We start from the raw sequence: 26,519 nt of genomic DNA, 5'->3' as shown, positions 1-26,519 counted from the left end.
TTCTCACGTGTAACCTATCTCATGTTTGAAAATGTCTCCAAATTCTTATTAACCTAATTGTTTAAGCCCTCTTCTCCACTTTAAGCCCGCTTCTCCACTTTTCTCTCTCTCTCTCTCTCTCTCTCTCTCTCTCTCTGTGTAAATGATATGAAAGTTGAATAAGAACTCGCAGAACGTGCAAAATATTCGTGGTCAATGATGCATTTTCTTCAGTTTCTACAGCGACAACAGAATGTGCATTTTTAGCCATGAAAATTATAAAGACTAGATTACGTAACAGGATGAAGGATGATTCTCTTTGAAGCTACTTGTTAACATATGTTGACAAAGACATTGCTCGAGATTTTGGTGTAGATTCCATCATAGATGCTTTTTATATTATGAAAGAACGTCGAGCACAACTTTAGATGCCTAAGTAGATATGTAAAGCAAATAGTTGCTTTTTTGAAAATTAATATGGATTTATTAGAATATATCCAATTGTATTTTGATAATATTTTGTAATTATATATGATGAATGGAAACATCTAATTATATATTTTTGTGATATTTAGATAAAAATTAATATTATATATCACATACTCACTATAAAATTTTTGATTACATATACACTCACCCCCGAGTATTAACATCCTGCGTCCGTCTCTGTGTATATAGGTAGATTGTCCGCTAATTTTAGCAGAAGCTTGCTACTCTTTACACAATAATTAATTGTACATTGCTTTACACTGAAAAAGTGGTCACTCACACAGAACATGGTTTGTCTTCTTAGTATAACATTTTCTTGTTTGTTATGCGTATATATATATCATTTTTATATATGTAGAGAGAGAGAGAGAGGCAAAGTTTATCATGAAGGAGGTCCAGAGTTTGAATATTTAGCAAAAGTTAAAATCAGATATCCATCTCTGACCATTGCTCTCAATATATTTATCAATTCATTAAGATAGCCCATTTGAGAATCAGTCAAAAATATATGAAAACAAACCCATTGCTTGGATTTTATCAACCACAATATTTATTATTTTCTTTGTAAATTGTCATTTGTAATGGAACAATTGTTATTGTTAATGTGATCGATATGAAATTACTCATTATTAATTATTTCAAAACGAAACTTCACCTACTTTCCTTAACCTAATCAGTCAATACTATTATTAGCATATATATATATGTATATATATAATATGTGAGCTGTGTTTGTGAAGCATGCATTAATCAAATTGTTTTTCTTAAACTTATTAGGGATAATTTAAACCACTACAAGTGGAAATTTGGAGTGTATGTCTAAATTTTACAAATATTCTAGCTGTTGAGGGCATGTGATGTGTGATGCATTAATATCCTTCATTTTCTATTATAATAAGCTCCTCAGGTTGCCTAACAATCCTAAAATATCTTCTTTCTTTTTTAACATCACTTTCACCACAAACACGAGGAGGACTAGATTAGAAGGTCAGATTAACAATAATGGTCGAAACAACAACCCGATAGAAAAGAGAGAAAAAATAAATAAAATAAACATGTAGCTTGCTTATGCATAATGTTCTAATTAATTTGGCGGTGCAATATTTGAAGTCATTCATAAGCTTATTGCCGACTCGACCTACCTTCATACGTCATTAAGAATTGATATTTTAATTTAACTCAGACAAATAGAAATCTATTGAGAAATTTGACCAAAACAAAGTTAGTAATGACTTCTCTTCAATTTAAGCAAAAAAAAAACAAAACCATCCAACATGTAAGGTGGTTACGTCTCATCGGGTATTCTCATTTCACTGTTCAACCCACACCAAACGTATAATTAACTCATAAAACTCAAACGATGTCGTTTTTGTGCAATGCTTTAAACTTGTACTCATTTGAAAATATCACTTCTTAGTCTAAAAATTAAAAAGTCACTAAAAAAATTAAAAAGTCAACAAACTATACAAAAAAAGTCAAAGATTCAATTTTCTTTCTATTTTTTGCATATTTTTCCTAAAAAAGTAAAAAGTTATTACAAACATACTAATTTTTTTTATCACATATTTTAGCCAAAAAATTAAAAGAATACTAAAATAACATATTCACAAATGAGGTCATATGATGTGTCATGATCTTTGTGTGTGGAACAGTCTGATTTTTTAATCAACAATGTTAAGTAACTCAAAATTTTGTGACTCAAATGGCTCAAATCACTCAAAACGATATCGTTTTGATTGTAAATGAATGTAAAACGACGTCGTTTTGAGCCATTTGAGCCATTTGAGCCACAAAAATTTGAGCTACCAAACATTTTCCTTTTTCAATACTGGGGAGAAGTTGTTGTATAAAAAAAATACACATGCAAAAATACCGTACACATATTAGATTAAATTGTAATTATCCCAACTTCTCGTCTCACTTGGTCATTCAAATCCTTCTTTAAACTCAAAATAAAAAGAACTTAACCTTTCGTACTGTTTTTTGAATTACTTTAAAAAGGCGTGAACCAACAATAATGTACAAAAGGGGAGTGATTAATTCCTTTATTTTTTATTTTTATAATTTTTTGTGCATGTATCATTATTGTTACATCCTCATTACTACTATACTTTTACTGGTTCTTACATTGGAGTGGAGAAACATGTGGGTCTATATGGTGGCACTTGACTAGGTACACCATGACACCTTGTGAAAAACTTTACCATAACAGTACAAAATTAAAGCATCAAGCAATGGCACTAGAAATGGCATCAAATTAACCATTTTCAAAGCACTAGTGCTCAATTATAGAGAACCCATGATTCTTCACTGAGCATACACATGAAAGAGATTACTTTAAAATTATTATTATTTTTTTTTTTTAAAAAAAAAAGAAGGAATAACAGATGTCATAGAAGATAATGTTTTCTTCCAATTTAATTAATTAAGCTTTTCTTGATGGCTATCACATGTGGACATATTGTATGTTGCTTTCTATTTAGTGGGTTTGGAAATCACTATTACCATGTGATGTTTTCTCTTTTTAATAAGTGTTTGTTTAATGAAAAATATCAGATAAATAAAAAATTTAGAAAAATAATTGTAAAAAAGTGCAAGGTAGACATGGTTTTATTTTCTTTTCTTTTTTTTGTTTTAAGCACTTGGTAGAATGTTAGTGACTCAGTGAGTTAAATTAGAGCTCAAACCCCAAACATCCCTCTAGAAATCCAAAGGTATGAAATTGAGCACAGTTTTCACTTATTAGTAATTAGTTTCTCTTTTTCTCATTTGTCTTATATTCTTCCTTTATTTAATAAGTATCGCAAGATATTTTGAGAGTCAACATAATGATAGTCTGCCTCTTCATGGTAGCTTCTTTTATTTAAAGCACAAAGGGTATTTTTGTCTTAGAAAACACATTTTTGCTAGAAAATTTTGGTTGCTTATACAAGTCAAGAAAAAAATAAAAATAAATCCATCTCACTCACAGGCGGTTCATAATTTTTTTTTCCTCAAACAAGGGATCCACACGGTCGATATCAAAATCATACTTTGGCAATTATCTTTGCCTCTGATGTTAGATTCCCATCACCTAAAAATTTTGGTGGGTCAATAATGTAACCTATAATGAATAGATGAAGTTGGCTAGGAAGAATCATGATTGAGATCAATAGGTTGAGACCCCTTCCCATGATAATAGCGTTGATAATAATAATAATACAAAAAGGCCCTTCATTGAAAAGGTGATGTTGAGAGGAGATGGGTAGTAGAGCCATAAAAATTGAGCAAAGTATGGACAACCTTGTTTCTAGGGAAAATGGCCTACAAAGATAGATATCCACCAAGAAAGTTGGTTGTGTTGAGAGGTATATATGAAGAATAAAGCAAGAAAAAGCACTGTCCCAATAAGAAAATCCACAAAGCCAAAATGGTTTTTTAGATGGAATTTTTTTGTCATAATGGTGTATGTGTTGGCTTTAGAACACAACACAAACCATATAGGATTCTCTGTGTGTGAAGGCAACCCACCAATCCATCTGAACTAATGTGACTTTGATTCAAAGTTAAATAATGTGCAAGTGACCTGTTTGGTTGTCATCTGTGCCAATTTTTTCACTCCACATGGCTTGTAACACTTGGGATTCAATGCGAGGAGACAATATGATTTCAGTGTTTTTTTCACAAGTGTTTGTCTTTGGTTGTCCCATTTGTTAAGACTCTATTTTGGGGGTTTATTATGCTAATCAATTGGAAAGATTCTGCTTCCACTTGACAATATACTACCAACCCTGAGTTATGATTTTAATGAATAATATATTAATGGAGGAAACCATTTGGAAAATAAGGTATGAGACTAGATTTTTTGTTTTTATCTCTTTCGTATCGAATCACTTCTCTATTATACGGTTAAGTTTATAAACTCATCATGTGTTAGAGAAGTAATTTGATATAAAAGACAGAGAGAATGGAGACAAATCATGATAAGGATATATAATTTTTTGTGTGTAAAGTTATAGGCTATATTCAAATCTTGAAGTTGTGGAAGGATTGGAGGGTAAGGCGAATAAAAGAGAAAAACGAATGAAGTATTTTCTCCGTTCTTTTTATTTTTCCATTCGCATTTCCTCTTCCTCCATGAACCGAAGTTCCAAACACAACCATAATATCTATTAAAATAGAAATGTTGAAATGCTATGCATGGGAATAAAATACAGAAAGTACACAGTATAATTGAAATTAATTCACACTTCCAATAAATCTCATATAACAAATATGTAATTCATGTATTCTAATTCTATCTAGCTAGCTTTTTTGCTTTTCCATGTAGCCAATGAGGATTTCTTGGGAAGCATTATGTATTGCATAGTACATCTGTGCTTGGAAGTCTTTTTCTTGGCCTAAAGAGGCCCTGCCCAAAGCAGGCTTACAATTTTGAAGCCCTTGAATTTCCCATTGGAAGTCCAAATTTAGAAAAAAAAATTTAAAAAAAAAATGAAAGAGAAATGAAAAAGAAAATGAAGTGAAAGCTAAAGACTGGAAAGAAAAAAGAAAAAAAAAAAAGAAAAAGAAAACAAACAGGCATTCCTCAGAAAATTCAATTTTCTTTTTTGGTTACTTATAAGAAATGTAATTTCTTTTTATTTTCTTTCTCTTGTCAAATTTTAAATCCAAACATAGTACTGAACGTAAATTGGCAAGTCGAGCAATGGCAAATCAGGCAAACCTGATCAACCATGATTTCAGACTCTATTCTAATAAAATCATTTACAAAAATTGATGAAATTTGTCATTCTACCAAAAAAATAAATAAATAAATAAAAGCCTACCTAAACCCGCGGCCCAAACAAGCCTATATTAATTAAATGGGAGAGTTAAAGACCGGTCTTATTACTCAGCAAGTCTTACCCAAAAAAATCAAATAGTATTTTTCATTTTTACCCCTAGACTCAACACTGCAAGCTAACATCCGGCCACCGTCTCTGTGAGAAACACATAAACACCGATAAATGTTATCAATATTTACCAAACCATTTAAATTACTTGTTCTTTCTCACTCTCATACTCACATACATACACACTCACTAATTCACAAAAACACATCCACACACTTTACTAATTCACAATAATTTAAAAATGATAAATTTATCACTGATAAAATGTTATCAGTGATAAATTTCATACTCATATACATACACACTTACTAATTCACAAAAATAAATTTACAAAAATTCAATAGTGATAAATTTATTACTAGTTTAAACAAATTTATCACTGGTTTAAACATATTTATCACTGAAATCTTTCCCAATATACACACACCCAGGGAGAGAGAGAGAGAAGACCCGGCAGTAAAGAGCCTAGATCCTAGATCTAGAGGTGGAGACGACAACGACTGTGTAAGTAGAAGCAGCAATGGTCGGCAACAATAGTAGAGGTGGAGGCGAAGACGTCGATGACGGTGGAGGCAAAGACGTCAGTGGCGGTAGAAGCAATAGTGCAAGTGGAAGAAGATGCCAGTTGAAGCCACCGACAATGACAACAGTGGAGGCAGCAGTGGTCGACAACGGTGTAGATAGAGATGGTCGTTGGTGGAGGAATGTGCAAAGAGAGAGAGAGAGATAGAGAGCTTTTTTTTTTTTCATTTTTCATCTCCAGATCTGAGTATAAAAACATGAGGGCAAAAACGAAATAAACAAAAATGTTCAGGACCTATAGGTAAAAGAGTCTCCATTAAGTACCTATTGGGTAATAACCGTTAAAAATAGGACTGGTCCGTAAAAATCCCTAATTAAGTTACCTCCAGAATGTTACCTTGCTTCAAGACCTAAAAAAACTGAACATGTCATTGTTTTAAGGAACTTTCCATATAAAAAGTATTTGATCTTTCAACATGGGTATACAGGCCACTATATTAATTTGGACAACTAAAACATGGCTACAAAAACTGACCCTGTATCTACATTAATTTCGAATTATAGAGTCTCTATTCCCTCAAGAGAAGAGAAATGCACATCAACACGATTGAGAGCATCCTGATCTATATTAGCCGTGCTAAACCATTTTGGCAGAGAATAATCCGATTGTATTCTGAGTGAAAAGTCATTTTTGGCCGTCTCCTCCTTAGATACCTCGGTACTACCATCAGTTTCCATTTGACTTGTCCTTCTATACCGATCAAAGAGCTGAGATTTCATCTCCAAGCAAGATTTCAAATCTTCCTCATTCCGAGCTTTATTCAACTTATCAAGAAGATCACTAAAAGCTGAAGCCCACTCACCTGGCTTAGGTTTTCCCTTTTCTTGCTTGTTGGGGTCAATGCTTCCATTGTTTAAGTTGATTCTCCGAAGCTTCCGTAGTCCCCGATCAACAACGTCTTGTAATCTCTTTCTAAGATTTTCAGTCCTATATGGGTTTGATCTTAGCTTTAATTTTGTCGCTGCTGCTACCATTCCAGTGCCATCTTTGACAAAATTAGGGTTAGGGTTCGAGATGGGGGACCCACAATGGGTAGGCCCTTTCGGTATAGATTTCACAGCAAGCACCTCCTCCAGTAAACAAACGTTTTGCATGTATCGGTCGAAAGCTTCGTTTTCTGCTTCGATGTTTCCCTCTTTGTATTCCTTCAACTTCAGAAACCTCCACTCATTTATAACTGCAGCTTCCTGATAATACTTCCCGATCAGAATAAGCACTCTTAAACCGCAATATTACATAAGAGATGAGAACAAATTGTGTGTTCACGGCATACCTTTCTGGTAATTGGCTTCCTTGAACGAAGTGGGCTTTGCAAATTATTGAATTGGGCAAAATTGTTAGAGAGTTGCCGAAGGGAAGTAAATCTATGTGAGTTCCTGTAACAAAGCCCAATAAATATTTAGAAACAAACAACACTGATGAAGGATGAATATTGAAATTTGCTTCTAAGCACTACACTTACAGTCCAACCAACTGAAACTTATGTCTACTCGAGTTAAACATGTCAGTTTACTAGGAAATGATTAAAAGAAATGACAGAAGCATTAAAACAATAACATAGATGGTTGGAGGGCTAGTTGTCAGTTGTAACTTGTAATATTATTGTTCTTTTTTTCCTTTCCATCTCTAGAGCACACCTACCTACCTACTCCTCCTTTTTGTCTTTGTACTGTCTGTTTTCTATTTAAATGATATTCTTCTTTTGTTGCTGATAAAAAAATTTAAAAATCAAAGTGAAAAAGGTTGGAAATTCAGAACAGAAATAAAACAAAATTTCAATAACGAGTCTCCCTCCTTTAAGGGTCAACTTCAGGGATTTTTGCAGCGCGCTCGTTCCTGGTCAATTGTGAATAAACACATTCCCTTCATTGACTTCCTAAACAATTACAATTACTAACATAACAAAAATATGGATGCAATAGCAACAAAATCACGTTTTCCACATTTTCAGAAAGCTCTCACCATCAGACATGAGCCAATGGTAGAAAAGCAATTCTGGTGTTTAGAAAAACAATTTTCATGCTCGTAAAACTCCAAATGCCATACGTAAAATTAGATGTCATCTGAGATCTCTGATGATCACAACATACCCAGAGGGAGATGCCTCATTTGACTGCTGATCAAACAAAGAAGAGCTAGAAGATGGCGTCTTGTCTGGAAAAGTTGCATTGGCTTTCAACACTGCAATCACAACCCAAAAGTGTCATGCTTGTAAAAGAACTGCATAAAAAAAAAACCAAATAACTGCTATCTCTAAACCAGTCTTATGTTGGAGGTAGACTACAAACTCTCTTAATACTCACTCCTAAATGGAAACTTTACAAATTGACTAATGCAATGAGATAGCAACCCTCCACGGATTCTAATGCCCTGCTTCTTTAGAAACCGACAAGTTGCTTTCAACAAGAAAAGCCCATTAACCTTCAATAGTGAATGTTGTGTATGTTACTTTTAGGTGCTAGTTATCTTGGTGCATTAGTTTTTAAGGGTATTTTTAAGCTTTGAACTGCATTAGAATATAAAAACAAGAAAATAAGGGAGAGGACCCTAATTTTGGATTCTCTCTTTTAAATTTGTCTAAAAGAAATGATTTGGAGATAAGTGGAGGAATTGGATCCACGGTTGTCTTTCTTCTTAACCTAGTGGTTGTAGTTAATGGCAAATGGGTGCTAGTTTCAAAGATACTAGGGCCAGGGGTGGTCTTAGACAAGGGGATATCCCTTTTCGTTTACTAAAATGGTTGATGTTTTGAGTAGATTGGTTGATAAAGCTAAGAAGGTGAGTTTAGTAGATGGTTTCATGCCAATCCCAATGAGCATTGCATTATTTATCAGACAAGTTGTGTGGACACTCCTAAGCAAAATGGAATTGTTAAGCGCAAAAATCATCATCTTCAATTTGTTTGCTCTCTCAACATTTACTATGAATGTCCCTAAAGGCTATTAGGGCGATGTTGTTCTTACTGCACCTTATCTCATTAACCGTATGTCATTTAAGATTCCTCTACAGTTTCTTCTAGGGGCTCTCTCTCCTCTCAGGGCTTCCCTGTGGAAAACTTGATCCCAAGGCTTTGTGGTGTCTTTATTAGTTGTTATACCACCAGAAGAGATATAAGTATTATGAACCTCAATCTCACAAGGTATATGTTAGTGTGGATGTCACTTTGTGGGAAACTGAGTACCTTCTCATACATCTCTCTTCAGGGACGATCAATATTGAGGAAGAGGTGTCTCCATCTTGCCAAAAAGAATCTTATTTTCTTCTCCTACTCAATGGGTTACTTTTTTTGTAGTGGAGGGGAGGAGGAGAAGTCTATTGAAGTAGTCATCATCCTCAGCTCTAGTTTTAGATCCTCCAATTAATCCTTCATGAAATAAATCTCCTGACAGAGGGAACAAGAGGTCGCAAGGCCAGGTACTTTTAACCAACTAGACACTTTGAACAGGATAAGTAGTGCTTTGTAAAGATAATTAACAATTACTGCAACTTAGATTATGAGCACAGTTAAAACATCCAACCATCCATGCAAGACACATACTAGGGGTGCACATGGTTTGGATTTGTTCAGTTTTGATGAAATCCAGGACCCAAACCGTATCTAACGGTTCTAGCATTTTGAGAACCACACCAAACTATTGAAATCTGTAGAACCGGACCAGAACCAAACCGAAAAACCGGCCTGGTTCGGCCTGGTTCTGGTTCAGTTCATGGTTCTAGAACTTTCCTAATTTATAAAACATAGAAACCAGCAAAATCAAAAACATAAAAACCCTAAATCAAAAACAACTATTTTGAATCAAATTTATTGTTGTGAATGTCACAAATTCTCTTTTTATTTACAAAGAAAGTCAAAGTAGAAAAGATCCTACCAAAATCCAAAAGGGATACTAAAGAACCCTAATTAAAAAGTTGAAGAAATACAAAAACTTGCTTACCAATCAGAGTATAGAAGTTGGTGGAGGTATGAGTGGGTGAGATAGAGTCGTCGGTGGTGGCTAGATCGTGTAAGAGATGAAGAGACAAAGACCATCAAGGAAGACAAAAGAACATTGAAAAGCCATGGCTAATGTCTATGAATGGAGTCTGGGGGAGCTTTTTTTTATTTTTTTGAATGAATTCTGGAGGAGATTTACAAAGGAGATGGGGAGAGTTGTAAGAGAGGGTTATGAAGAAACGCTCTGCCTTTGGAATTTGGAAACAGATAACGAGAAGGCACCAACTACTACCTAGCACAGTAATATAACATGTGTGCGCGTGCGCGCGCGGGGGCCAGGCTGGGCTTTCCAGGATAATCCATTAATCGAACTGTATAAACAGTTCGTCACTTTTATCAAACTGGAACCGGACCAGTATTGCACAAAACTGGACCAAACCACACAGTTCGGTTCGGTCCAGACCGGTTTACCAGACGACTGGATTTCTTGTACAGCCCTAGCACATACATACAAGTACTGCAACTTAGATTAACATCTGAACATCCATGCAAAACACACACATACAGTAAACTCGCACATTCATCACCACAACCTAAGCACCAAAATGTTTGCATACCATGTATATGACATGGATTTTGAGCCTTTGCGCAGCAACTCTTGCATGACTGGAATGGGCACCTGCACAGTTAATTCAACTCATCAATTAGTCTTGAAGGAATAAAGATACCATCTTCATGGAAGTCAAATAACATTTCCCAAATATCTATGTACAACATAACCAATGTTTAATGCTGTGATCCAGAATGCATAAATGCAGTAAATATATTGTAAAATATGCTCTCAACAATCCCCAATATACAATCCATGAATGGTAACTTGCATCATGACACAATCTTCAGTACATAACCACTGTCTTCTGCTACCAAAAACAATATAAGTCATCATATATTCCAACATCATTGAATACCCTTTTAGGTGACAGTTCCTGGGACTATAAACAAATTTTAGAAGTCTAGTTTAAAACTAACCCCAGCTGTCCCAGTCATCTCAAGCATCAAGACATTTAGGCTTGAACTAGTTCAAGTTTGTGAGCAGTTCAACAGATACCACATTATATACAGATCTTAATTTCTTCACTGTATGTTAAAAATTATCTAGTAATTACCATATATGTCTTTGGTACGGTCCATCTAATAATATAACATCAAATTTAATTACAAGGAGTTGATAATTTCAAACTAGTTAAGGATATGGATTGACACACTTGTGACGATACAAAAATAAATAATATATATATATAAGATGAAAAGATCTTCACTTCAGATATTTCATTTTTGGCTCAAAAGAGTGCTTTGTTAATCTTTCTTTTGCAGATTGCATAGGAGAGCTTAATTTTGTGGAAAACGCTTTTTGTCTTCGCTTTGTATTCTGGTAGCGTATGGAGGTTAACTTACAACCCCTCTTAGGCGCCTTTAATGCATACTTTTATCTATCAAAAAAAGATTGAGGGAGTTGGCGACCCACCAATCACTGCAAAAGATTTTATCTGTGCCATGAGAAGAAAATTCTATAAACGGGGTTTAAATATAATTTTTTTTTTTTTTTTTTTTTAAAGCTGATCAAACTATAAGGCAAGTGTATGAAAATACTCTCCGACAACCTCCGGTACCAAACACATGCAGGACTACACAAGGAAACTCAGAATAATATTTCCTAAAGTTGATTTTGTGATGAGCAAGGATTAGTAACAGCTCACAACACCATAATTATATGCCCGAGCGTCTCATAAAGAAATCTTACCACATTAAAGTCACCCCCTGTGCACCAAGTACAACTCCAACTAGCTCTAACATTAGAGATTAGCCTAAAAGAACATTGTCTTTTATGGGTATTCCTCTCTTTTCCTTCCACGTGCTCACCCTCTTCTCCTCCCACCTCCACCAACCTATGTGTCTATGCTCATGTGTGTGCGTAATGTCCCTTAAAACTAAAGCACAATATAGAAAGGAGATTGATGTTTTAAAATTGGAGAAAATGACTTACATCACAAAAAGAATATTTCAGCCCGATTTGCAGGCTTGCAGCATATCCTCACCAGATAATTAATACAAAGATACGAAATTTCAACAGGCTTTAGCCCTGGAAAGCTATCTATGTTCCCTTTTTTTTAATTATTTTTCCTTCCTTGGGTTGGTTTTCTAGTCATAAAAAACCGACATTGATGTATATGGAAATAGGGTTTGAGCACTTCTGCATGAAATATACATTCCAGTGTTAGGAATACTTGAGCATGAATGGTAGAGGCAAGTAGTTGCTTATCATGTCACCACCCTACACCCGCCCGATACGGGATCAATTTTTCTTTACAAGCAGCCCTTAATCTCACATTCTTTAACAACGCCACTAACTATTAGGAAAATCATAGTATTATGAATGAAGAAATTCAAACTAAACTCAACTCAACAACCTTTGATCCAAGCTGAACAAAATTCATTCCTTTAAAAAAAATAAAAAAATAAAAACTTTTTACAATAATGGGTTGAGGCCGGCCCTTGCATATAAGCAATTGGTTTGTTTAAGTCGTAGCGGTTTCGATTAATTATGCAAAAAGAAAATCAAAAGCTTAAAAAGTAAAACCCTAGGGTTTGAATTTGAATTGGAAGTACCTGGATCGAGCGACGTTGCCGCATTTGATGCACTTGGGTTTGTTGAGACCGCGAAGGTTCTTGGAGGCGTTGGTGGTGGCGGAGAGGCCGGAGGGAGTGGCGGTGGCGGTGGCGGTGGCGGTGTTGATTGTGGCCGGTGATGAGGTTGCTGCCATTGTCTGTGTGTGTTGGTAACACGATTGGGGTTCTCTGGAAGGAAGCTCTTTCCTTTTTCCTCTTATGTTTGGTTTTGGGGAATTAATTCTAGGGTAAATTACACTGACACCCTGAGGAGATTTATGTTTATAACATTCATTCCCTCACTTTTTAGAAGTTACATGTCTGTTGAGTTTTAAAGTTTTATTACAGATTCTTTTTCAGTAATTTAATTTTTTTAAATACTAATTTTGATCTTATTGGGTAAATTACATTTGACAGCTCTCACATTTTGAAAATTACAATCCTCTCCTAAGGTTTAAAGTAGCATTACCAATTCCTCCCTCGGTTAGTATTAGTTGGAAAAAAAAGTATTTGAAAAAAAAAATTAATTGAAAAAAAATTTTGTTAGTAAAATTTTTAAATTTTTATTTAAAAACCAACGTAAGCACATTTTTTGAATTTACGTTTTTTTTCTCAAATTTACAAATTGAGACAACCATTTATAAATCAAAAAGATTATTAAACAAGTTTTTATGACAGTTTTTAAAATTTTTGTAAATATAAATTAAAAACTGAAAACGAAATAGTTACCAAACAGGCTTCAGATAATAAAAATGTCGTAAAATTAACAAATAATTAAATAAGTTACCAATGTAACAAATGACTTATCAAAAAATTATTAAACTATGTATGGTTTGATTTTTAGAATTTTTTTTTTAAAATTAAAAATTAATTTGGTTAAGAAATAAAAAATAAAAAATAATTATCATTTTTATATTACTTTTATATTTCCCGTGGTTAGAAATATTTTTTTATAAATTAAATTAAAACCGCCATACGTAAGTATATAATCTGCCCAAAAGTTAAATTATAATTATTTTTTTACCCTTAAATGATAATTATTTTTTATTTCTTATTTTTTAACCAAATTAATTTTTAATTTTTTAAAAAAAAAATTCTAAAAATTAAACCATACATAATCTAAGAATCTTTTGATAAGTCATTTCTTACGTTGGTAACTTATTTAATTGTTAGAATTTACCATCACCTACCACCAATTTACCACCACCTACTCCTCACCTACTCCTCACCTACTACACTCACCCTCTCCTATATAATGAGCCACTCACCATTTGTAATATACATCAATCAATATACATCAATCAATAATACAATTCTCTATTTCTCTTTATACATCAATTTTAACATGGTATCAGAGCAAGGTTAAGAAGCTAGTAATTCTGCTTCACCGGCGGGCGGCAGCCTCGCCTTGGCCGCCCGCGCGGACCTCTACACATGCCTTCACTCCCTCTCTCTCTCTCTCTGCAAGTTCAACCAACCTCCATGACTCTTCTAGCTCGAAACTCACATCGAATGGCCCTAGTCGCATCACAGAGATCAGCAACGATCCACACAACCCTCCTATCACTGGCTCCGCCATCACCGTCGCCGTCTCATGTTGCTTTGGAATGCACTCTTCAGTCACATCCAAATATGGTTATTCTTGGTGAGGAGGTGTCTGTGTCAAAGCTCACTCTTTTTGACTTGACAAAACAAATTTGTGATGCAGTACAAGCCAGGGCAAACCAAGAAAAGTACCATGGAGTCATTCTGCTACCAAAGGGGCTTATTGAAAGCATTCCTGAAGTGTATGCTTTCTTGCAGGAAATTCATGGTTTGCTCAGCCAAGGTGTTTCCGTTGATAGTATTTCTTCTCATCTATCGCCCTGGGCGTCTGCCTTGTTGGAGTTTATGCCACCCTTTATTAGAAAACAGCTCCTCCTCTACCCAGAATCTGATGATTCTGCACAGTTATCGCAGATTGAGACTGAGAAACTTCTAGCTTTTCTTGTCGAAGCAGAAATGAACAAGAGATTGAAAGAAGGCACTTACAAGGGGAAGAAGTTTAATGCCATCTGCCACTTTTTTGGTTATCAAGATGGGTCATTTCTATGGGAAGCTGTGCAAATGGTGGTGGGTACTACCATTATTCATACTCTGTGCAGGGATAGGCAAATTGTCTGAAAGGCTGTCTAGCTCCCACTATTTTACTCTTTTGCACAGCCATCATACTCAGCACCTCCCCACTCCACTTTCTCTTATTTTAATATATCTCTATGTTTATTTTAATCTCTTGACCATCATCCTCTTCTCTCTCTCGGAGGGGACACACAGCATGATTTTATTATTTTTTTGTTTTTACACAGCATGTTTCTTCTTCTTTTTTTTATTTTTCTTTCACTTTATTTTTCGTCCTTTTTTTTCATTATTATTATTATTATTATTATTATTATTATTATTATTATTATTTATAAAAAAAAAAACACCACCCAACTTTCTTTTTCTTATTTTATCACACAAGGGAGACAGCCCCATGTGAAGAGAGAGATCCCATTCACACGGTTTCCCACATTCACTTCCCCAACCAAAAACAAACCCAACAAAAAAAAAAAACACCACCCAACTTTCTTTTTCTTATATATATATATAACACTTAATTGGTGCTCTATTTTTATTCATTATTATATATTCATCATCACCATGCTTCTCTTTTCATCACCATCTCCATATATTTTTTTTTATTCGATTCCCTTCCTTTTCACACCCACAAAAAAAAAAAAAAAAAAACATTCATCATTCCACAAACTCATTTTATTCATGACGGGGCTCACCCCGATCACCATTTTACACCACAAAAACAAAAAAACAACACAAAAAAAAAAAAAAAAAAAAAACACAACAACGGCTTTGTTTTCTTTTCTGCAGACGACCACACACCGACATCCCTTCTCTACTCTGCCGCCGGTCTTTTCTTCTTGCCTCCGTCCTGGGCAGCCCTTGACGGTGTTGCCTCCGTGTTTCCCACTCCACTGGGCACGATCACTCCCCCCTGCTCCTCCACTGCAGCATATGGCGGACCTCCAAATCGGAACATCACGATAGCCTTCCGCTTCAGCTCCTTGTTTTCTGCCTTTAGCACACTTATCTCTGCTCGCGCATCCTTATACATGCGTTGGAGCAGAGCCAGCTGGGAGTTTAACTGTTGCACTTCATTTGTCCTGCTCTGCAGCCGGTGCGACAAGTTTGTGACCGCCGTCATGGTTTCCACACATGACTTCAGAGTATACTGATTGGCCTCAATATCAGTTTGCACCGCCATTTTTTGCTCCACTGACCGCATCGGAAAGTTCAAAGGAGCAAACCCAGAAGTGTTTGGTTGGGGTTCACTGGCCACCGCACCAGTTATTTCTCTTATGGACTCGTTCAGTTCTGGAAAGAGCGTAAGCAGACCACGGGAAGAGGAGGCCATGTTCTGGGTAGCTGGACGGGAAGAAGATGCCATGTTATGGTTGCTGAGTGTTTCAGAGATGGGTTGGTTACAGAGTGTTTACAGAGTGTTACCAGTGTATCTCTCTCAGCCCACGAAGAGTTTTTCAGAGGTTTCAGACTGGTTTGATTTCCACATGTTCTCTCAGCCTCCGCCTTCATTTATATAGCACATGACGAAGAGGCCGACACGCGCACTGTCGATCACGTGCATCGCCGCGTGTCTGGCGCGCCTTTTGATGGCACGTCTTTTTATGGATTGGGCACGCCTTTTGATGGCACGCCTTTTTATGGATTGGGCACGTCTTTTGATGGCACGCCTTTTTTGAAAGATTGGGCACACCTTTTTGAGGGTGCGACTTCATGGGTCCGACAAGACTCTATAAACTGTCCCGACATTGATTCCGGTTAGCTCCTTTATGGGTCCGACAAGACTCTGTAAACTGTCCCGACATTAATTCCGGTTAGCTCCTTCATGGGTCCGACAAGACTCTGTAAACTGTCCCGACATTGATTCCGGTTAGCTCCTTTATGGGTCCGACAAGACTCTGTAAACTGTCCCGACATTGATTCCGGTTAGTTTCTACAAGGGTCCAGCAAGACTCCGTAAACTGTCACAACGTTGTCTGTCACAACCTTGTCTGCTACAACGGTCCGACATGACCCCATAAACTGTCTTCTACATCGGTCTGACACCGCCATCCAGTGTCCTCTACACCGTTATGACACCACCATACAGTGTCCTCTACAATATTATGACACCCCCATACAGTGTCCTCTACAACGTTATGACACCACCATTCAGTGTCTTCACCAATGGTCTGACACGACCATACAATGTCTCCTATCCTTTTTTATTTTTATGTATTTTTTTGTTTTGTTCCTCTCTTCAAACTCAAGTTGGTTAGTTTCTATCCTCCTTGAGTTTGCGGGGGGCTGTTAGAATTTACCATCACCTACCACCAATTTACCATCACCTACCACCACCTACTCCTCACCTACTACACTCACCCTCTCCTATATAATGAGCCACTCACCATTTGTAATATACATCAATCAATATACATCAATCAATAATACAATTCTCTATTTCTCTTTATACATCAATTTTAACATTAATTATTTGTTAATTTTACGACATGTTTACCATTTGAGATCTGTTTAGTAACCATTTCGTTTTCAGTTTTCAATTTATATTTACAAAAATTAAAAAAACTGTCATAAAAACTTGTTTGATAATTTTTTTGGTTTATAAATGATTGTCTCAGTTTGTAAATTTAAAAAAAAAAAACGTAAATTCAAAAAAATGAGTTTACATTGTTTTTAAACAAAAATTTAAAAATTTTACTAACACAGTTTTTTTTTTCAATTAATTTTTTTTTTCAAATAAATTTTTTTCCAATTAATTTTTTTTTCAATGAATTTTTTTCCAACTAATACTAACCGAGGGGGCAATTGTTATTTCTACTTTAAACCTTATGAAGGGATTGTAATTTCTAAAATGTGAGGGGTGTCAATGTAATTTATCCAGTGAAGGCAAAATTGGTATTTAAAAAAATTAAATTACTGAGGGGGAATCTGTAATGAAACTTTAAACCTCATGAGGGAAAATGTAATTTTCAAAAGGTGAAGAGAGGAATTATAATAAATATAAATCTCAGAGGATGTCACTGTAATTTACCCTTAATTCTATTTACATATCAAATACTCATAACATTTTAATTTTAGTACACTAACATATTGTTCCGATATAAATTTTTTAATAAACACAAAAAAGACTTGCAACTTATCTTTTCGGTCTATTTTTTCGAAAAAAAATGTTAAAAGTTGTTTTTTTTCATTACATAAAAAATTTGAAAGATGATATAGTTTTAAAAAGCCAATAAATCAATAAATTAATTTTTAACTTGTCAAAATAGATGTTAATTCAGGTATTGTATGGAATATAGAGTCACATGGCTTTCAAGTATAATTTTAAGGGTTGTTTGGGATGACCTAAATAAATACACTTTTTGTTTTTTTGCGAAAAGATATGCAGAAAAGTAGAAAGATGATGTGATGAAAAAAAGATAAAAAGATAAAAAATATATACTTATTTTGGGTTGTCAAGCTTAGCCTTAGTGTTAAATACAAACTTAAGGTGCGTGTTCATATGTGTTTGTCTAGATTTTAATGAGATTGTCGTAAGTAAGCGGCGAGATTAATCTTTTAAGATTATCTGTGTAGGTTGATCTGGGTATTTAATTATTAAAAAAAATACAAACTTTTGGTAACAGACAAGTTGTACCTATCCCAATCTCTTTGCCTTGATGAAATCATATTCTCGTGCTAATGGTCCCATCATATTATCACGTCAGGATCCTCTAGAGTGGAGAACCTAGAGTGATCTTCTAAAGTGAGGAGATCCAATGACTGAAAATAAAACTAACTAAAACGACGTCGTTTTGGTTAGTAAGTTGGAAAAAAAAAGAAAAAGAAGTGATTTCAAAATTCCCTCCATTTAAGAGCATATAGCAAGCTTTTTGGAGGAGGAACCAAATCAAAGCTACCTTACCATACAAATATACTTTTATTACTGAACTTTGTATATATATAAATATAGAGAGAGGGGGGGTTTTAGAAGCGATTTCCCTAGAACCTGTTAGTGATCTCTATACTAAGGCCCCGTTTGTTTTCCGAGTTGAGGCTTGGGATTAGGATTAATAGTGAGGTCGGATTCACAATACCATGTTTGTTTGCAAAATTGCCATCGGAGTGATAATCCGTTCAAACTCTAAATCCCCTCAAACGAGGGGATTAGCAAAGGCGCAGCGGACTTGGTATTAGAAATAAAGCCGTTGGTATTAGAACGTAAATGACAATTTTGCCCAGAAAAATGTTCTTTCCATCTCTAGAAAATATTAACAAACTCAGAAATTTACAAAAAACTTGGCTCAAATGAGGCAACATCGTTGTTCTAATCCACAAACCCACAAACCCAAAAATTTGCAAGAAAAAAAAAATTATACCCGAATGAAGCCATCATTATTTCTTCCTTCAATCTTCAGAAAATATTAACAAACCCAGGAATTTACAGAAAATTAGTTCAAATGAGACAACATCATCGTTCTCATCCACAAACCCAGAAATTTGCAAGAAAAAAAAAATCATACCCGAATGAAGTAACATCATCGTTCTCATTAAGGTTGATGATCTTGAACTTATTCTTCGTCACTGTCGACCTTAGATGGATAAAGTAAAAGCGTCACCGTTGGCCTCACATGGATGAAGTTACAAAGTTAAAGGCAACATCTTTTTCTTAATGTTTTGAACACTTTTTCAAAACAATGGGCTGGTTTTGGAGAAACCATTGGATGGTTTGTTTAATAATAATAATAATAATAATAATAATAAATTTATAGTTGAATTCTTTATTATTTTTAATTATATAATTTTAATTTTAATTTTAATTTTTGAATAGTTTAATTAGGTAATGTATTTATTAATTGGTATAAGTTTAAATTTAATACTAATACAACAAGGGTATTTGTGTAATTTTATATGGTTAATCCCATCCCTATCTCTCAAAACAAACACAAACTATTACTAGTTCACTGGTTATCAAACAAACACATTTTTCTTAGTCCCCTCACTAGTAGTCCCCTCACTATTAATCCCCTCACTATCAATCCCCTCTATTCTATCTCTGAAAACAAACGGACCCTAAAAGATGTGTTATTCGACGAAGCGTCACAAAGCCACAAGTTCATTGTTCTAAAATTTCTTGGTCAAAATTAATTTTTATATAGTTCATTGATTTATACTTCTTCTACTTGAACTCCAATTGCCCCAAGAAAAGTAAGATACATCAACCAACCAACCAATCAAAAAAATCAATAAAACAAATCAAAAGTTGAAAACAGAGTAGGAAACATATGAGAATGAGTATAATACACATAAATTATATAAACACAAACATGTAGAGAAAGAAAGAAGGAAATTGGGAGAGGACCTGAAGTAGAGGTACTGGAGGAATGGAGGAAAGAAATGCAAGTGTTGACGTAGAGTGGATCACGAGACCTAATTGCGGATGACCCATTTGGCAAACTGGAAAAAGCAAAACCCAGCAAGTATGGGGACGAGCTCGGTGCACTTGTTGAACAGTATTTAGCAGAACACAGACACACACTACATCACCAGAGTCGCCATGAAGAATGCCCCTACCTTGTTCTCATCATCTTGTCCTCTCCTCGCCATTCACACACTCTTTATTTCTCTCTTTCTAAAATCTTTCTTTTTTATTTTTTTCTAACTTACTAACCAAAATGACGTCGTTTTGGTTAGTTTTATTTTCAACAATTGGATCTCCTCACTTTAGAGATCACTCTAGGATCTCCACTCTAGAGGATCCTGACGCCATATTATCGCCCCATAGGCTCTTTAAGATCACTATTGCCTTATTGTGTATCATCTTACGTGTAATTTTATGAAGAGTGATACTATTAGTACCTCTATCAATTATTTTAGATCTCATATTTTTAGCTTTTTTTATTATAATAATAATCTCAAATGAAATTACTAAAAAAGATTTCAACAGTTTTGAAACACCCCATCTCACAATTAAGCCCACACACCTACTACATCATGAGTTAGGATTTTTGAGAGCATCCATCTCCATCACCTCCTATCCATCTTTCCCAAATTCCACCTTCAAAACCTACCCACTCTCAAAACCTTGAAAATCCTTTGGCGGTAATATTCCGGCTGTAACGGTGGCAACCATTTGATTACCTATATTTCTCTAGAAGTGACAATGAGTAGAAGTTTTTCTGGTAACCATAACTCCATGAGATGAGAGGAGTACAATAATAAAAAAAACTCAAAGAAGGTTCATAACTTTGATGGTATTCTTAGTTCAGAGGAGATTGGTCTTGTAAAGGTAAGTTTCTTTATAATAAAAAAAATGGCAAAAATAATAAAAATTGTTCGTCATTGTTTCAGGACTGAACACCCGAATATATGACCAAAATTCGGGAACACAGGCCTGAACATTGTTCATTTGTTTAGGAACAGGTAACTGAACATTTCTTATGTGTTTGGAAACAAATAACCGAAACTCGTGGAGATCGCAGAACTTACAAAAGAGGAATTTTAAATCAACAACAAAAAATCTTACATTTATTTTCTGAAGTCATGAACAAGTATGTGGAGATAAAGTAGTAATCACATTTGTGGGTTTTGTTAGGGTTTTTGGGAGAGAGGTTTTTTGAGGTGTGGAGGTGTGCATTCAATTGAATAGGTGGAATATTTTTACAATGATAATTTTGGTATTATTTAAGGGGAGAAAAAAAAATTTAAGAGTTTTAGAATTTATAAATAGGGGTATAAAGAAATGGAGGGTCCAAAATAGTTGATAGGGTGCTAATAGCAGCATTTTTTTATGAATAGAAAGTAATTGTTCAGACATAAACAGGTAAACAAAATGTATATTTATATAATTTAGATTCGCTTAAAATACGAATTATTTATTGTGGTTTCAAAAATTACAAATATCTCTTTATCAAAATTTTTAATTTAACTGAATTAACTAAAAATATGAAATTTACAACTGTTTTCTATACAGTAATAAAAACACATGAATTATTAATTAAAATATATTTATAAAATTATTAAAAAAACTGTTGATTGATTTGATGATTTATTAATAAAATGAGTTATTTGTTATAAAATTAAAATTTTCAACGGACAGGATGTAATTTTTAAAATTACAAAGAACAATTTGTATTTTATACAAATCTTAAAAGATATATTTATAATTTATCTATTTCTTTTTGTTCATAAATTTATATTTGAACAACCCTCTTCTTCTTTTTTCATATCATTTTTTTTTCAACACCACTCTTTTTTTAGAGCTGTGCAAAATATCGTTCAATCTATTAAAATCACACTAATTCACATCAATCAGTACTGCTCTATCTGTTAACTATGGATTAAATTTTGAAATTTATAATCCACATTCGAAATCTCTCCACTCCGCTATAGTTAATATATATATATATTTTTTTTGTAACGAGTTGAATTAAATTAAATTTTGTCCTTAGCCAATTTACTAAATAACATGTAGGCCCAAGAAAACAGCCCATACGCCCTGGGTATTTAAATTGATGCCCACTAAAAAGCTATCCAGCCCAAGCGCTTCTCACGGTGTTCTACCATCAAAACCCCTAAGTTAAAAAGCCCAACTAATATATATATATATATATATATATATATATAAAGTTGCTTTACAACTACTCAGACAAAACCCACTGATACTTGTCTGGTCATCGTCTTCTCTCTCTTTCTCATCCCTTCTTGATGGATATCTCATTCTCAACTTCTTCTTCTTCTGTTCGAATTTCAGCTCTATCTTCTTCTCGCCATAAAAGATTACCCATTAAGCCTACCTACTTCTCTTCTCATCTGTCATTGAAATGCTCCAACAACTTCCCTTTATCAGGGTTGTACACTCACCGAAGCTGTACAATAACTTATTCAAAGAGGCACCAAAAGCGCATTTCAATCTGGACTCCATGGTTATGTTGAGCTTCGGTCAGCCATGGCGGGTGAGTATAGGTGTTCAACCCAAGCTTTCTCGCCTGCGACTATTAACTGTCAGCCCTCGATGGTCAAACCGCCGTGGGTCAGTGGTGCCCTGTGTCGGGGTTTGGTCATTGTTGGCAGGTTTGTTGGTGTGATGGTGCGATCTTTGCTCGTGTGACATGGTAGCTGAAGCGGAGATGTGTGGTGCCTACTGGACGTCATTTTTCGATAAGTAACTGGTCTTGTTTGAGGCTTTGTGTTTCAGACGTGAAGTTGCATGGGTTTACTCCGGTGCCATGTGAATGGTATTAGGAGAGAGAGAGTAAGCTTGGTGGTATACACCAAAGCTACATTTGTCCAGTTCAGTTTCTTGGTCCTGGCTGGTTTTGTTGATTCTGTTTTGTGGGTGAGGTTTTACGACGCCGTAAGCACTTCGGCGCTGGTGGAGTGTTGTGGTTTCCCAGGGTTGCACTATTCCTGTCTCCAATGATTTCGGTTAAGGCGATCTGGGGTGGTTTATTTTTGGGCTTACATGCAGTTTATACGCGGATGATGGTAGACGGCGCCGTTGTTACAGTGAGTGAGCTGTTGCAGCTTGGGGCCGTGAGATTTCTTCTGCTTCTTTTCTAGCTTGTTTCCTCTTCTAGCTTGAGGTACGGATTTTTTCCTACACTTCTTTATACACTTTTGCTTGATTATATGGAGCTTAGAGTTGTATATAATTTAATTTGAATTTTTAGAAAATTCGTGATTTATTTGCTTAAAAGGGAAATTTTGAGAAAAATAAAGAGTTGATGCCCAAATTAAAAAAGTATAAACTTGGAATATGTTTGTAAGGTTATGAAAGTGCTATGTTTTAAATTTGAATAAGAACGAACTTCGACTCGATCGGTTTTGAAATTTTTACCGGTTTGCAATCAAAAGAGTATTTTTAAAGAAAACAAATGAATTATGTTTAACTTTTGGGGCTTTTGATCAAAATAGGATGTCATAATTGAATAATGCTTGGAGAATGAGTTTGGAAAGAAAATGATGTTTTCTTGGGCATTAACGGTATTATTTTGCTTAATGTATTTATTGGAATAAAACCGACACGGTTAAAAATGGACCTTGAGAGGTTGCTGGACGTGATTGTGACATGAAAACTAGTGTAGTTGTTCATATTTGATGAGATGTGGAATAGATTGTATTTATCAGAATTTTTGGAATTTAATTGTTTAAATATCTATTTAGAAATATCTGTTTTGGGCTATCGGTGGAGGATAGCCATGATTATTGTATAAATGCATGAGACTTAGGTAAATTGAACCACATTTTCTCATTTGTTGCATCGGACATTGCATTACATTCATTTCATTGGAAATGTATCTGTTTTTGAAAAATGTATTTGTTTGCAAAAAGATGAATCCTTGGTAAATCTGGGTAGGGGGTGTAGAACCGCACGGTTAGGTGTCGAGCCTTCCAGTTTACTGGTAAAAATGACAGTGGTAGTGCATTAAGGCCTACTTGCAGACACTCACCTAGAGATTCACAGAGCTTGTATTCATGTAATAAATATGATTTAAAATGAAAATGGTTTTATATCTGTTGTTGCACCTCAGTATTGCATGCTTTATAAAAAGAGAGATAAATTGTTTTATTATGAGCATGGCATGAGCATACTCCTCTTTAGTCTTATCATGGTTCATATATTGTGTAGTATATCTCTACTGGGCTGTAGCTCACCCTATAAGGAAAACCATTTCAGGTACAGGTGTTATGCCTCCGTCAAGGCATTGACTTGGGAGGACTTGGAGCTGAGGCTTTATTTTTGTTTTATTGTTATTTGTTGAATGTAAGCCCAGGGCTGTATTTGCATTGAGTTGAAACTCTATTTTGTGTAACCAAGAATGTTCTTTGATACATTTGTAAGCCTGTAGGGCACTTATTATCTGTTTGGCTTTCATTTCATACTTATTGTAAAATGTATACTTGGAATTGGAACTGGGGCATTGAGATGTGAATAGCATGTATTTGACATTTGAGATTTAATGGAAATGAGTGTATGGATTAGTTAGCAATATATATGTGTTTGTCTATGAGGTGGGTTTCGTAGCATAAATAGATATACCCTGCCTAAATTTTCGAGGCGTTACAACTTGGTATCAGAGCGTACCGGGTTCGAATACTTTGGGTACATGGGGAGTGGTTAGTACGACAGTGGGTTTATCTCGCTTAATAGAGATATCTCTATGACGATGTGCTATGTGATAACATGCTTATGTGATTATATGAGTATGAGATTTGATTTCTGAGATGTTGATTGGGTCTGTGAGTTCTTGGAAGTCCAGTCAGAAGAACACTTGATCACTGCTATTTCTGATTGGAACTCTAGCAATGTCATGAGACAATCATTATCTAGAAAGAAAATCTGTATGTGCTTATGTGAGTATGTGCTTATGTGGAATGAATTAACTGTTGTCCATTGCCTTAGGACGTGAGTGAGTTAGCTTCGGCACAATTATGATTGTGCCAATCTCGAGTGTTATCTTTATTAGAATGTTAGGACGTGGAAAGGGTAGTAGTAGGCATGATAGGCCCAAGAGACATGGAATGCCAATACCGAATGAGATTCCGGCATAGGAGGAGGGGAATAGGTAGATCAGAGACCTACTACGCCAAAGTTAGTGCTAGCACCTTTGGTTGTGAGAGGTACCTTCTTGTCCTGTAATTTTATTGCCAATGTATTGATTTACACCATTTTTTTTTGTTAATACCAATCAGTGTATATAAGTATGTTTGGATTGTTTTGCCTCATTTTTCTTTCTTTAAGCCATGATTTGATTTAGGTCAGTATGGAATCAATGTCCAGTTCAGAGTTCAAAATTCCATCATCCTCAAAGTTAGTCAAACAAAATTGTTTTCAAGCTCAAAGTGTTATGCCAGTTACGCCATTGATGTGCACACACACATAAAAAAATAAAAAATAAAAAAACTGATTTTATTGAAATCAGGGAATGACATCCCCGATTGCGGAGACCAAAAAAAAAAAAAGGGCTCTTGTTCTTGATAATGGCCACACGCCGACTTTACTTACTCGACTCTTCCGCCGAGCTCTTCCTTTTTTTGTCATCTTGGGTGAACCTTGAAGGCCCTGCCTCAGTGCGTACAGGACCGCCGAGAGAGTTGACTCCTTGCTGGCTATCAAAGACGAAGTACGAAGGTGCTCCGAATCAGGTCATGACGGTGGGCTTCCGTTTCAACTCTTTATTCTCCGCATTCAGTGCGCAAATCTCTGCTCGCGCATCTTTGTACATGTGCTGGAGCAGAGAAAGTTGGGCATTTAACTGATGTACCTCATTGGTCCTATTTTGCAGCCGGTGAGACAATTTGGTAACCGCAGTCATTGTCTCCATGCAGGATCTCAGTGTGAAGTGGCTGGCCTCAATATTAGATTGAGCGGCCATGATTTGCTCAACTGACATCATGGGAAAGTTAAGAAGAGTAGGAGCAGGGGCACTCTATTTAGGAAGGTTAAGAAGGGTAGAAGCAAAGGCACTCGATCTAGGAAGGTTAGGAAGAGTAAGAGCAGGGACACTCGATCTAGGAGAGCTTGGATCATTGAGGTCCGGAAAGAGAGTGAGAGGACGAGATGAGGCCACGTATATTGAGAAGTGTAAAAAGAAAGAAATGAGTCACAGAGAAATAACAGAGAACAGACTGAGTTTTGGGGCAGCTTTTCTCCTCCACTCAGTCTCGATGTTCTGTCTCTCTCAAGGGGAATGAGAAAGAAGAAAGAGAAGAGAGTGATTAAGTAGACAAAAGAAAATGATGAAGAAGAAGAAGACAGATGAGAAGAAGACAAAGAGGAAGAAAGAGCCGAGACGAGTTTACAAATCGAGGAGGTCTGCTTTTATCGGCCAGTTGACGCAAAAGCAAGGCCGCGTGAGTTTACAAATCGAGGAGGTCTGCTTTTGTCGCCCAACTG

At 35.3% G+C, this 26,519-nt stretch overlaps 1 protein-coding gene and 1 pseudogene across 2 annotated transcripts; one reads left to right on the top strand and one right to left on the bottom strand.

The window, feature by feature from the left end:
• Window positions 1-6,295: 6,295 nt before the first annotated feature.
• LOC114315634 (uncharacterized) lies at window positions 6,296-13,718 on the bottom strand. Its single transcript, XM_028262243.2, has 5 exons — window positions 12,527-13,718; window positions 10,477-10,538; window positions 8,016-8,106; window positions 7,199-7,301; window positions 6,296-7,112 (listed from the first exon to the last, which is right to left on the bottom strand). The coding sequence occupies exons 1-5, from the start codon at window positions 12,679-12,681 to the stop codon at window positions 6,423-6,425; spliced, it is 1,101 nt and encodes a 366-aa protein (XP_028118044.2). The 5' UTR covers window positions 12,682-13,718; the 3' UTR covers window positions 6,296-6,422.
• A 191-nt stretch (window positions 13,719-13,909) lies between these two features.
• Window positions 13,910-14,689, top strand: LOC145806140 (pyrophosphate--fructose 6-phosphate 1-phosphotransferase subunit alpha pseudogene; annotated as a pseudogene). The gene has a single exon (XR_014348825.1). The product of XR_014348825.1 is annotated as a pyrophosphate--fructose 6-phosphate 1-phosphotransferase subunit alpha pseudogene (transcript).
• Window positions 14,690-26,519: the final 11,830 nt, after the last annotated feature.

Source organism: Camellia sinensis, chromosome 13, assembly GCF_055761805.1.
Source record: "Camellia sinensis isolate YWXY chromosome 13, ASM5576180v1, whole genome shotgun sequence".
Lineage (NCBI taxonomy): Eukaryota > Viridiplantae > Streptophyta > Magnoliopsida > Ericales > Theaceae > Camellia > Camellia sinensis.
The sequence above is the reverse complement of the archived record's forward strand: the minus strand, read 5'-3'. Positions and strand labels throughout refer to the sequence as shown.